This window comes from Ornithodoros turicata, chromosome 1 (assembly GCF_037126465.1).
Source record: "Ornithodoros turicata isolate Travis chromosome 1, ASM3712646v1, whole genome shotgun sequence".
NCBI classification, from domain to species: domain Eukaryota; kingdom Metazoa; phylum Arthropoda; class Arachnida; order Ixodida; family Argasidae; genus Ornithodoros; species Ornithodoros turicata.
This window is the reverse complement of record NC_088201.1, coordinates 215,160,828-215,174,321: the sequence shown is the minus strand read 5'-3', so window position 1 is coordinate 215,174,321 and position 13,494 is coordinate 215,160,828. Positions and strand designations below refer to the sequence as shown.

The 13,494-nt window shown below is 46.1% G+C and overlaps 1 protein-coding gene across 1 annotated transcript in view; it reads left to right on the top strand.

The window, feature by feature from the left end:
• Positions 1 to 6,936: 6,936 nt before the first annotated feature.
• LOC135376401 (atlastin-2-like) overlaps positions 6,937 to 13,494 on the top strand; it is a 35,622-nt gene continuing 29,064 nt past the window's right edge. The window contains exons 1-2 of the mRNA XM_064608911.1: positions 6,937 to 7,348; positions 13,252 to 13,442. Of these exons, the coding sequence (XP_064464981.1) occupies positions 7,343 to 7,348; positions 13,252 to 13,442 (197 nt within the window). The 5' untranslated portion in view covers positions 6,937 to 7,342. The remainder of the gene's footprint in view (positions 7,349 to 13,251; positions 13,443 to 13,494) is intronic.

The following is a 13,494-nucleotide window of genomic DNA, read 5'->3' as shown; positions in this document are numbered from 1 at the left end:
GAAGTGTGATTTTTTTGCAAATGGGGTGACTTTGCGATTTCTTTTATCTAGACTGCTCAAACGCTAGAACGTAGAAGAAAGAGCAAACAGTACAGCAGCACATAGGCAATAATCTTGGGAAAACATAACTGCCTGGTCTTAATGATTACTAAGATACGGAACCTGAAAAGTGCGAGGAAGGGCTGTTCTCGGAATAGTCTCTCATGGAAATTTTTATTTAACAACTATAAGATATGTTTAGCTATTTCCTCCGCCGCTGTACTTCTTAAAGACTTCCTAGGATTCAGTATATATTGGAGCGAAATGATCTGAGAGGATGACCGGACCACCTGGCATGACTGTGTTAGAAATCACCGATGGGAATCCTCTACAACAGAAACGGTTTCACAACATGAATGCGTTACTCATATCAGTCTTTTTTTTTCCTTATCTGTTCCTCCCCATGCCGTTGGCAATCTGGAACGGACCTGTCTCATTTCCAAGAACTTTCGCTCCAGGTACAGCTTGCCAGGATGACGAAAAACGAGAAGCGATAGCGTTCACTTGGTCACCTATATCTCTGCTATGTTTAATAGCGCATATGCAACGAAGATTACGCATACCGAAGACTGCACAAAACAATATACTAACAACACAACGGCGATGTACAGACATTTTGCAAAACGCAGAAGGAATTTCTTGAGAGTTGATAGGGACGTGGGAATGTGGAGGAAAAATGAGATGGAGGAGAAAGCAACGACTAACGTCGTCGTCTACCGCATGCGGCACAACTTCCTGCCGCAGTACCTGGTTGCATTTACGTTACGATATAGAGAAGAAACGTTTACTATGCAACCGTAAGCGCAGAACGGATCCAGCAGCCCGTAAGTCTTGCGATTGTGATACGCAGCTGTACTCGTAGAGTTTTATTGAAATGGACGACTTCCCGTGGGACAATTCGGACTACGTGGACGTGAACAATGGCAGATACTTGACCTATTTGGTGGAAATGCATACTGCAATTTCGACGCCTGTCCTCTGTGGTTCCTTCTGTCCTCGTCGGTTAGTGTTCTTAAATTGCACTACGTCCACCTGGCTGCACAATAAGCGAAGAGAAGAACGGAATAGGTTCCGTTCGCTTAGCTGTAGCTGTGTTCTCTAACTTCTGTGTCATAACTTCATTTGTTTCTTGATGATTTGATGATGATGATGCTTGTTTGTTTGCTTGTTTCTCTGTGTCTTTATCTGTCGAGTGCATAACAAATAAAATTGGGTATACGGTCAATCATGGGCCATCGCCCACGTTTGAATATAGTTCCTGAGGTTCACGAGACGGAATCGTAAAGGAGCTCCTTTTGGCGCTCATAGGGCGTCGCTGTACCGAAAAGACTAATAGCCTCCTACTCACTCTAATTGGCTGACAGTGAGAAAGATCCGGAATCGGATGGCGCTTATGGATCTTTAATGGGATCATGACACGGTTTTCGCGAATTCAGAGTACTATGCTGGAAGCTATTCTCACGGTCTTTCACTATCATGAACGCATTCACCTTTATCCGTATTCAGTGCATCGGGAGCGCAGTTACCACGCAGAAATAACGCAACATGATTGCCGGATAGGTCCCTTCGAAGCGGGCCTACGTCATCCATTCCCAGTCCTCTCAGCCAGTTTCGGACGACCGAGAGCATACACCCCGTGGGACCAGGTAAGAGTGCGGTTTCGGTGTTTGGACAACAAACGACGTTCTTGAATATCTGCTGTCGTAAGCATTGTAAATGTGGCGATACGGAAGCGATAAAGCGACGCACACATCGTCTATGAATTCTTCTGTACGTAAAACCTCCCAAGAGGCCACCGCCGGAGACATTTTCTGAAGAAAAAGATGTTCAGAGAGGAACACATGTTCCGGTAAATATGCCGACAATCAACGGCTATATTACACTTCCTGTGGGCTTCTGCGTCATCCATTAGATACGATCTTTGCTGCAGATCAAATTTAAACTTATTTCATGACGGTGTCTCGCTTGAATTTTTTTCAATTTCCTCGGAAAAGATCATCTGCCGATCGGCAACATCCCCTGTGTTTGACGTCACGGCCTCTTCGCGTCGCAGGCGGGACGTAGCAGCCTCATTTTGCGGCTATCGTTAATCTAGAATATTTTATTTTTACTACTTATTTCACAGGGTGCATGCCTTAATACGGAGGAGCAAATTGAGAATGTCCGTAGGCTTGTTAAGTAGCCTTCCATGGTTTCTTTAATAGTCACGATACAACGGATGCCTCATGATCTACACCTGCGCTCAGATTTTGTTGGGAAACTTATTTTGTGAATTACAATGCCTCCTATGCCAGTCCGCGCGACATGACCCAAAGTGGGCGCTTAACTATTGCCGTTTTATTTTATTTTTTTCGATCAAAATGTACGAGTATTTGGCCCACGTGGAACAATAGTGTTGGAGGGCGCTTCTCAAGATGTATGATATTTAACTTCTTGGAGACTTGAAAAAGTAGGTAAAGTCATAGCTCACCATTTTTATCGTTTATTCACCCGCGCCTTTTGTGGTAGAGTACCTAATGTGACTTTTATGATGTGAACAGGTGGCATATCGCTCCCTGTGTAAATTGTGCAAAGCTCCCTCAATCTCCCTCAAACTGTAATGGCGCTCCTAAGAGGCGCCATTTCTCTTGTGTTTTTCAGTTTTTAACTGCCTTGAATGGCAACTCAGGGGTGCGGTACTCGCCGTTCCCTATTGAGAGGGGTCCCTGGTGTCTCATCAAAGAGTCTTATGTTCGTGTGCATTAACAGACAAAAATGGGAGAAGTCTAGCACTCGCAAGTGAATAAAATACGTATTTAAAGAGATTGAAACATGTATTTTACTGAAGAACAAGCTTTCGGACGGAGTCCGTCCTTCATCAGGTGCGGAGACCGTCCTTCATAGTACATTGCCCGTGAGCAGAGCTCAATATTTGCAGTTTTCCCAACTATCGACCGGCAGTTTAGGGATCTGGCAGTCCATGTCACAGCAGCTGCGAGGTGCTATCCGACAAGTCGGATATTCAGCTACCAAATACAAAAAATAAGAAATAAAAATCAAGTACTTCTTGAAACACCGCAAACAGAAAGTGGACCACTCTTGGCGTTCAGCTGATACGTTTGAGATCGCTTTTCTAACAATGCGCTACAATAAAAATGGATCAAACGGTGTCGATGTCTTCCGACATGTCCGTGTGTGTTTCTTGCTTTTTTCCTTGTGGTTTCTTGTTGGTTGTCCGTGTTACTATTGTACTGCTGTTTTCTTTCTTTATTCCACATTACAAAAACTATCGTTCATTTATCCTTTTACTGACAGAAAAGGAAAACAACAGTGGCACAGACTCCACCTTAGAGCAAATTCGATCCAAATAGTCTTATGAACGACAAACACTGGCGTCTCCGAAAAGACTGACGCTGGCTTCACCTCGGTTACTGTCGCAGACGTGGGTTGAAAATGATGTAGCCTTCGTGTGCTTGGCACGAGGAAGGAGTAGTGGTCTCTGACAAGTGTGGACTCTTCGGTGGTACAGCATTCCCCGTTAAAGGAGCAGTCTACAGGCACACAACTTTGTTTCTGATTTTGTTCGGTATGGAATGCTAGGCACCCGAATCCAGTTTTTCCACAATTCGTACAACCGTAGCGAAATTGGGACGCCTTCGCCTTCACGATAGACAGGTGAAGAGCGCCGCACCGCGCGTCACTATGACATTATCTCCCTGTAGATCTACGTGCAAACGTCAGAGCTATTTCTCAGAAACACGCTCTGTACAATGTGTAGATTTTTTTTTCTGGGCTGCTTCAATATGTGACGAGTGAGGGTAGAAAAGAGAGTTCCGCCGCGTATTGTAGCAACACCTTCTAGGTAACAGAAGGCCCCTGCGCTCGTTTGAGTTTCCGTCAGTCGTGTGACTCTGCTGTGGATGTTGGCGACAGATAGATGTGATGTCAGCAAGAGAACGAAGCAGAGAAGAGATGGCTCATTGAAAATGTATAGGAGCCGTGCAAGACGCGTGACGTTTCCCGGATATTGCACTGGTCTTATCCATTATCTATAAGGTGTCGATAAGCGCCTCGGTAAACTAAAGCAACGATGAAAGTGAATAAAGACAAACGTCGTGGAAAAGATTGTGCATGTCTCTGTGAGCAAGCCGAGAATTTTGAGAGCTGGGGAAGAGTGCACCTAGAAGACGTGGTCCTGAAAACGCAGCTGGGGGTCGAAAGCGACCCCCAAATCCTTCAGGACATCGACATGCTTGACGAGATCAGAATAGGTGTACGCATTGCATATTATGTAACATATGCACTTTATTAATAAGAATATAATTCTAACATATACATTAGCAATAATATATATTGCGTTATCCTTGAGTAAGTGGCACGTTTTTAAACCTCTTATGATAAATAGCGATCACATTTTTACAGCACTGTTGAGCTGCAGGGAAACGTCAGTTTTTAGCTTTTGAACGTTACTTGGGTCATCGGTAAGTTTAATTTTCAGCGTACTAGTACATGAGAGTGACGATCATGCCCAACTAAGCCGTCAATAGAGACATCGAGAAGGAGCGGCCCCAAAAATTAGCTGTGAGGAACACCAGAGGTAGTAAAGTAACGAGAATAAAAGACACCATGCAGATTCACGACACAGCATGTTACTCTGAAACGAAAGAAAGCAATGAGGGCGTTCCCGAGACTAGTCTGTTGAAGTTTGCAATGTGAAACATCATAGCTCGTCATGTCAAGTGGTTTCGAAATGTCGACATAAATGAAATCTACTTGTCCTCGTGCTGAGACACAAGGTTCTACCACGGACGTAAACGATACAACATTGGGGCACGAAACCATGTCTTGCTCACATATCGGTGACTCGAGAAAATAAAACGTTTTAAATTCCTTTCAAAACGTGTACGGTAGACTAACAGGACGACAGTTGACACATTCCGAAGAAATCCGGACTTTTTTTTTGTTCCGTGTCAGCGCCCCGAAGCAACTGTGGCTATGAGCGGGGTACAGATGGAGAGAGGACAGCAGGAAGGACTGGGGGACATGGGGGTTAGTATGCGTCCTGGGCCGACTTCAGGGGAAATAGTCCCGCCATTCGTCTGGAAAGTCTTCGGTAAAAATCAGGGAAAACCTCAGACTGCACAGCCGGTGACAGGACTCGAACCCCTCCCAGTCTCGCCGTGGACAGCAATCATCCTAACCACTATGCCATGGGAGCTGGTAAATCCCGACTTGTGGACTGGCACGACAGCAGATGTTTTGCATCACCTGGAGAATACAATCATCATCATCATCATCATCATCATCATGAGTAGGAACCTCATACGTCGGACGTCTCCGTAGCGTATGGATTCTTATAGATTCAATACTGGGGACTAGTGATGGGAAGTCCGACTCATTTTGGTGAACCGGCTCATTTCAATCAGTTCACTTTACTGATTCGTTCAAATGATTCGTTCATGAACCAGTGACGTCACAGTTTTTGTGACGTCATACTGGTATTGCAGCCAGCTCATGGGCACATCGTGGGTGCTATCTGGTGGAATGCAGGCTCACCGGTCACAGCTATGTCAGTGAAAACCTTCGTCGTCGGACGGGCTACGCCGCGTCCGTCAATGCTTGACATGGCACGACCACTTAAAACTGTACAAGAAGAAATATCTATCGCCTGAGACAGCCTTCCATCCCGCGCACAGGGAGTCCAGAGCTCCCAAATCACATCAATTCATGAACGACGACAGAGCGCGAGTCGTAAACAGCGAGCCAACTCATAAAGCAAGAGCGGCTACATCACACCAATGCACAGCGAGTGAGCACAACAAGGAAGAGACGACATATACACAAAAGTACAGGAGCTCACTGCAGCCAAAACCATTTCTCAACCAACAACTCAAAGAGCGCCACCGCTACAACCCCATTCACCCGTTCGCCTTGCTCGTTGCGCTCTGTCCAACTCTCACTCAGCGATTCAGCTCATCAGTTCTCTCACTCCCGAACCACACGAACACTGATCATGAAGCGGAGAGCATAGATCCACAGGGACTGAAAACATTGTTCCCGTGATCGGCGGCCAAACGGACAGTAAACAAAGCGGTAGTTGCTCATGTGGCTCATCTCAGGACTTCTTTCAGACTTGATCGTTGGTCTCATTCAGTATACTTCCGATTAAACACGTTGTACAGGCGCTATTTATGCAGCCTGCGTTGTGAAACGTGAGACAACGTATGGAGCGGCAATGCTTCATTGCACCACCTGATATTCCCAGGTAGTACACACAGTGGTCCTGTATTGCAAGTTATCCAAAAACTCATTATTGTGAGCCTTTGAGGTCAACTAGCCACGGGGGCACGACAAGGCGCCCTCCGTCATACGAGAGCCACGACTGCAAACAACAAACGGCGCCGGCAAGCCTCTCTGAACGGAAAAGCGCAGCGACTACACGACACGACACCGCCCACTGGCGCCTCGATACCCGTATCCCACTCCCTGCCTCCAGCTCGTTCTCCGTCCGGAGATCTAGCATTCATCTGCTTAGTTCGTCAGTTCTCCGACTCTCGATTCCCTCGAACACTCTCGGTACGAACGAATCACCCGCGCCTCCATGGGTCTCTCTACATTACGAGCTGCCCTCCCCTCAACTCCACAGTACGACGTACGCCATCTCCGCCTCCACATGGCAACAACGTCCACAGATGGCGCGATGGACTCGCCGCTGTTGTTTCTTTTTTATGTCTGTTCGTGCCTGTTGCGATTGTGGATGTCATGTCATCGTGGATGTTGTCTTGGTGAGCTGGTGAACTGTTGAACTGATATTTGCGTGATCGAAGAATCGACACGCACAGTTCAGTCCGGTGATTCGTTCACTGTGATCGAATCATTCGCGATTGACACATCACTACTGGGGACTGTGGCGAACACTACACAGCACTGCTTTTCACTGACAGCCACTTAGGCGCCGTTCCAATAAGGTTGCTCAATGCAGTGCAACAACACAAGGGGACACCAGGCAGTTTTAGCACGCCGTTGGCAAGCTCATGGCGCCTATCGGGATCAGTCACAGTCGCGTCTGGCTCAGAATCTTGTCCACTGATTGGTTCCGGTCGATATTCGACGCAAACCACGCTATCAACGGTTTCCTAAAACTCTTCGGTGTAATGTTCCCCCATTTGCGAAGTGCAAGCTGCTATCGGATGCGGCTGTCAACCAACCACCAGCCCCCGTTCTAGAAAATGGAGAGGAGATAAAATCTACTGATATTGCGGCTTCATAAAGAGACGTGCGCGCTTTACAGATCGCCTACTTCTGCCCGAGGATCAGCTGCGATATGGAGGTAAGTCGTTTCGAGTACAACACTGTGGAATAATTTCTCTAACAGGGTGCAGCTCTGCTTACTTTGGTAAAAGGCTACTCTTTTCGCTGTTACTGATGTTAAATCACCACGTACATATTAATAACACGTTGGACATCAGCACAACTTGATACTTTCTAAGCGAACTTCAGTACATTGCTGACGCAAACAAATACTTATTTATTTTGTTAATTGATTTAAATACCCTGTGGTTGAAATAAAGGGGCTACACAAGGTAGAAAAGGCTGAACACAAAGTATAAGATAACAGTGTTGGTTACAATGTTACATAATCACTAATCACACTTTTGAACTATTCCGCATCAGTTGCAAGACTAACAACACAACAATGAAACTGACTAAAAAGGTGAGGGTATATGGCGTAGAACGCAACCCCTTTTTGTAGCGTAGCTGAGTTGCACATACCATTGCACATGAAGAGGCGGTGTACTAGCCTCTGAACCTTACTTGACAGTCACTCTTCATGGGACTCAGCACATGCATAACTGATAACATGCGTTATCACGTGGAACAAGTAATTCGGGCCTTTATGTCGCGAGACAGCTGTGATCACAAGCGGATCAACACTGGGCTCGGTTCTGTGCATCAATTTTACCCACCTCAGGGTTCCTTCACATGCGCCGAAATCTCGACACACGACACACCACATTTACCCAAGCGGCAAAATGTACTGAAAGTCGAGTGCAATAGGGGTGGACGGGTAGGTGGAAGGCCTTGAACAAACTCGTGAAACTAAAGAACACTGATAAGACACATACCGTCCCCCCCTATTGCACCCGACTTTCAGTACATTGTGCTGCTTGGGTAACGTTCATCGCATTGGCGAGCGTGTCGGAGCAACTGAGCAACGTGTTTTGAATCTGTGATCTTGGGATCAGTAGGCGGAGAGGCTACTGATAACGGCCTCTATAACCTGCACTGCGGTGCGACCTGGTGCAGCTTGCCATCCTCGATAAACTGAACTGGTGCGCACTGCACGTCCCAGATTAAAGGAGCGCACCCGTTTAGTGCAGCCATGAGTTGCCCCGAACCCACATAGAGAAAAAGCATGGAGGGAAGAAACTAAGGAGAGAGCTATAAGATCGGAGGGCCGTGGGACCCCTCTAGCGGTCGCTCCTGGCAATACCACGCCCATCTAGTTCCTGGTCACGTGATCCCCACGTGTTTCGGCGTTATGGCGGTCTGCGCGGAGGCTTGGAAGTTTAGCAAACCTCATCTTCAGCAAACGTCTTACCTCCAAGGAGTCCATTCCCACAATACATTGAAGGTTATGGGTTGTTTCAACATTTGCCGCGTGATAAATCACAGCAAAAGTTGAGCAAAACAGAAGAGAAGCCATGCAATGTCACGATGACGTACGTACGTCTTCTAGCGATTTAGTGATCCATTGCTTCCACACTTAGATGATCTATATTATGTTTCAACGGGTGTGATAACTTCTAACTCAAAAGATGTTATGAAAGCGGAAACAAGTTATTCGGCCGCAGCTCGTCTCTGTATTCAGGTAAGATACGCCGCGTGCGATGTTAGCGTCGCGAAGCAAGTGTGGCTATGAGCGGCGCATAGATGAGGAGAGATGGAGAGAGGACAGCAAGAAGGAGTCAGGGACAAGGGGGTTAGTATGTGTCCTGGGTCGACTTCAGGGGGAAAACTGTGGCGACATTCGTCTGGAAAGTCTTCGGAAAACCCAGGGAAAACCTCAAACCTCAGACCTCAGAAACCCTGAGACAGCACAGCCGGTGGGAGGATTCGAACCCACCACCTCCCAGTCAGCATGACACCCGCGAGCGAGACGCCGTGGTTGCGTTCAAAAAGTCGTCGCGCGTTATGGTCCGGTGCTGCGGAAAGCATGATATTCGGCTATTTTTTTTCGATGGGATAGCTCGTGAATATCAATGTAAATTATCATCAGTTTGAGTGAATTTGACACGCTCTTCATATTGGTGGGGTAAAAAAGCGACCCTTACTTGGCACATTTCAGAGTTCAATTCGCAAATATTTACATAATTAAACTTACGATACGTGACATTCACATCAGGAGGTTTCAAAAACCTAGTAAGAACAAATGCCATTGACCGCATGCTTCTAGGTGGCGTAATTTTTTTTTTTTTTATAATCCAATGACACGTTTTCTGGAACACCCTGTATACTTATGGAGCTTTTTGTAATCGAATCAGCCAACACTTCGGCTGTAAAAAAACATAGAAAAAACAAGAAGGTAGATTAATATATTGACTAACAAGTCAGTTTTTTTTCCTGTCACTTCCCCTTGTTTTCTGTTGCATTAGATTAATTCAGTTATTAATAAGTAGTTGTTGCGTGTCTGTCGTCCCTTGTCTCTGACTGCGTATCTTCTGTAGCTCTCTTTATGTTTTATGCACTACTTGCACTTATGCACTAAAACTAGCTTTAGCGCATACGTTGCATACGTAAAAGACCTTTTACGAACGCAAAGGAGATAGCGCACGATGGACTAAAGCGTTGTTGGTTCTGCGCTCTGCGCGCGCAAAAACATAAAGAGAGCTTCGCGCATTGCGCAGGACCACCACGCTATCCCTTACGTACGCAAAGGCGATAGCATACGATGCACTGAAACTCTGCATTATCGTGTGTTTTAGTACATCGGAAGAATTCTACGAAAACGATACGATAAAGGAAGTTATCAAATCCAAGCTTAGCAATGTGATGTCATCCGTGCAGTGCGCAGGCTTTGGCTTAGCGGCATTTGGACCACGCGAAATTCATTGCGGAAGTGTGCAGAGGACCCCCCCCCATCAAATGGGGCTCCCAAGCAAATCGAGCGCAAAAGTTTGGAACCTTAAAGGAACCTGACAATATTCACCCACAAATCAGCATTTGAAGGCATTGCCATAAGAACAACAACGCACAACACGCGCTCCTCGATTTTCAATGCGCGCATCCCGCGGAGGTAGGTAGGTGATGCCTACTTTACGAGGCGAAAAGAATTAACTTAGTGCTCTAATATCGGCCTCTGTGATAGTTTACCATCGCTCATATCACGATATTCCTTGCCTGCGCGCCACTGACCTCGCACCTCATCCCAAGCTTCGTGCATCGAAGCAAGAGCCTCGTGACAGCGATGGATTTGTTTTATTTTTGCATGCGCAACAAATTCTGCGAACTTATCTGTCTTGTAGGCTGTTTGAGATGCCGTACAGAGCATTGAACTCACGCGTTTCTTGCAAAATGCGTGATGTATTTGCGTTAACTCACCTGGTTGAGGGCCTCAACCAAAGCTTCGTGCGTCGAAGCAAGAGCCTCGTGACAGCGATGGATTTGTTTTATTTTTGCATGCGCAACAAATTCTGCGAACTTATCTGTCTTGTAGGCTGTTTGAGATGCCGTACAGAGCATTGAACTCACGCGTTTCTTGCAAAATGCGTGATGTATTTGCGTTAACTCACCTGGTTGAGGGCCTCAACCAAAGCTTCAGTGTATCTCGTGAAGCCTCCTTTACAGGTGGGAAATTTGGAACCAGAGTGCAACCTCGAAGAACCCAATATTCGTTAACGAAACTTGCACCAAATGTTTCGCTATGACACAGGCAACGTCCCACTAGAGAACGAATGGAAAGCGGCAACAACGGAGCGTGCTGCACGCGATTTTCTATTCCTAATACATGGCTTCTATGGTAGCAGTATCAGGTGAAGCCTGCTTAACGTTTTGTCCTGAATTGCTGGGCAAGTCTCTACTGCGGGGATACGTAGTCGGTGTAAAAAGGATATGTGAATGTGTTCCCCGAACACATTCGCTGGTCGAACACCATTCGCATGCATTCCTACATGGTGTCACCGTGTGAAACGAAACGAATGTCATTCAGTACAAATGTCATTCGCTGGGAATGAGATTCAGTTTGCCGTGTGACAGGGGTATTTCTTCCTGTTCACTCTGTCACATCAACACTCGCTCGGTACTAACGCATTTCTCCACACCAACAAAATGCACCAACGATGAAATTTGTTCATTTTAGTCCAAATAACCTGTGCTTACCCTTTCCCTATACACACGATTCGACTCACAGTATTCTGAAATTCATTTACACAGAGTTCGCGAACCCATTAAACTCACTGCTATGAGCAGGACGATTACCAATACAGCAGCAGTCTCTGTTCAGCATATCGGTTGTTTCCCGCTTCCTTCCTATGAAAGGTAACGAAACTTGAAGAATGGAGAAACTGGAATTAGTGTCAAATACCGTCGGAAAACGAAAAAAACAAAAAGAAATCCACTGAAGCAATCTGTCACAAGCCACATGCTGTCCCCCTGAGCTTGGGTTTCTTCTTCACGTGTGAAATCACTTGTCATTGTCAACACATTATCGATACCGCGCTGTGTCAACATGCCCATGAAGATATAAGAACAATTTCAAAGCCTCCGTGATGATGACACCGACTCAGTTGTGATTATGGTAAGAAACGATCAGCGAAGATGGTTTCGGTTTCAGATCGCTATTCGCATCTGAGCTTATATGTCTGCGAGGCTTTGCTGAGCGCTTCTTGATGACCACATATCACTTAGGCAGCGGTTACCACGTTCGCATTAACCTGTTTTGTTAACACACAACAGCCTGGTCTTTCAAGACAATACTGGCGTAGTCTGTGGTGCGATATGGATGATCAACAGTGATTGTTGCCAGATTCCATGGCTTTGATGTCTTCTCATGACTTCACAAGCATGGCTAGCCCTCTAATGGCTCTTGGCAATTTGTAAGTCACGTATGTTTTAAAATGTGGCAGTCATCGCAGCCTTCATGGTAGTCATCGCGGTACGTTTTGTTCTCGGCAAGCTCGTGCATGTCCTTCACGTGTCCCTGTAGGACACCTGATTATATATGGATCTCGCAACATATGCAGGGCGTTTCAGTTAAATCCCCGGGTTAGATAAGTTCTGAATCGGTGTACCAGTAGGAGAACTTTCTTTCTTACAAGTATCTGTCCGATACCGCCTACAAGCTGCGCACCGTGTGAATGAGCGGGAGGCGCTCATTATTTAAATAGATGAGCTTCGTCAAAAAACATTATCTATAAAAAAACATTTTGTCGCGTCTGCTCGCCGTGAAATTCAAAAGGACGTTCTTCCACTCACTTATCGACCAATTAATTACGCCCTTTTGCGATTGGCCGCTATCAGCCCCAACAAAAATATCTGAACCGAAGCCAATTGATTACTGCAAAAAATGATCAGCTTCGTTGGCAGATATTCCTCTAAAAGGTGTCCACTGAAGCTGTAGTACACACTTTAGTGCCGAGACCGCCCTGCTTTAGAAGTTGTTTTTCACGAGACTCATTTGAATTTTTATTTCAATATTGAGCGCCTCCCACGTATTCACACATGCGCAGCTTGAAGACGGTATTGCTGTGTACAGACACCTGTAGGCAGATACAGATGTAGGCGGTATACAGGTATACACAGCACATGTAAAAAAAAAGTTCTTGGATAGGTGCTCCCGTCCGCGAATTATTGAGCCCGGGATTTAGCTGAAACACCCGGTATAGACTCAACTGGAGATACGTGCTTTAATGTGGTGTTGTACCAGCGCTGAGAGAGATGCATATTTTAATTAGTTTACAGTTTGGAACAAAATAATAGTACGAGGCTAATAAAGAAAATAAAGTCTAATCGTAGCCATGTGCAGAGTGGCCGCAATCTGTACAGAGGCGAACCCGAAAAAAAATTCAGAAGTTCACAATATGTCTGATGAATATTTGTGTAGGCTCGGTAAGGAATATGCCACAGAAAAAATGCAGATAATACGCTCGACCGCTGCTAGCTGGTCAAATATGCTATTGCAAGGGGACACGTGTAAAATGGTGCTATCCGTGACAATGAATGTGGTCATTTCAGGAGCCAGTACACACTACAGGGTGTCCGGTCGTCGTGCGCCCGGCCTCCGACCCAAACTCCTTGGAACTACGGAGTGATAACTTGGCATGTCTCCTGACCCACCCCGATGTTGCAGATCTCCCTGTGGTGGTTCTCTCGGTCGCCGGAGGCTTCCGACTGGGAAAGTCCTTCCTTCTCGGATTCTGCATCAGGTACAGACACGTTTATGTAGCCACTGTACTAATGGTCGCCGTAGAGACGGGA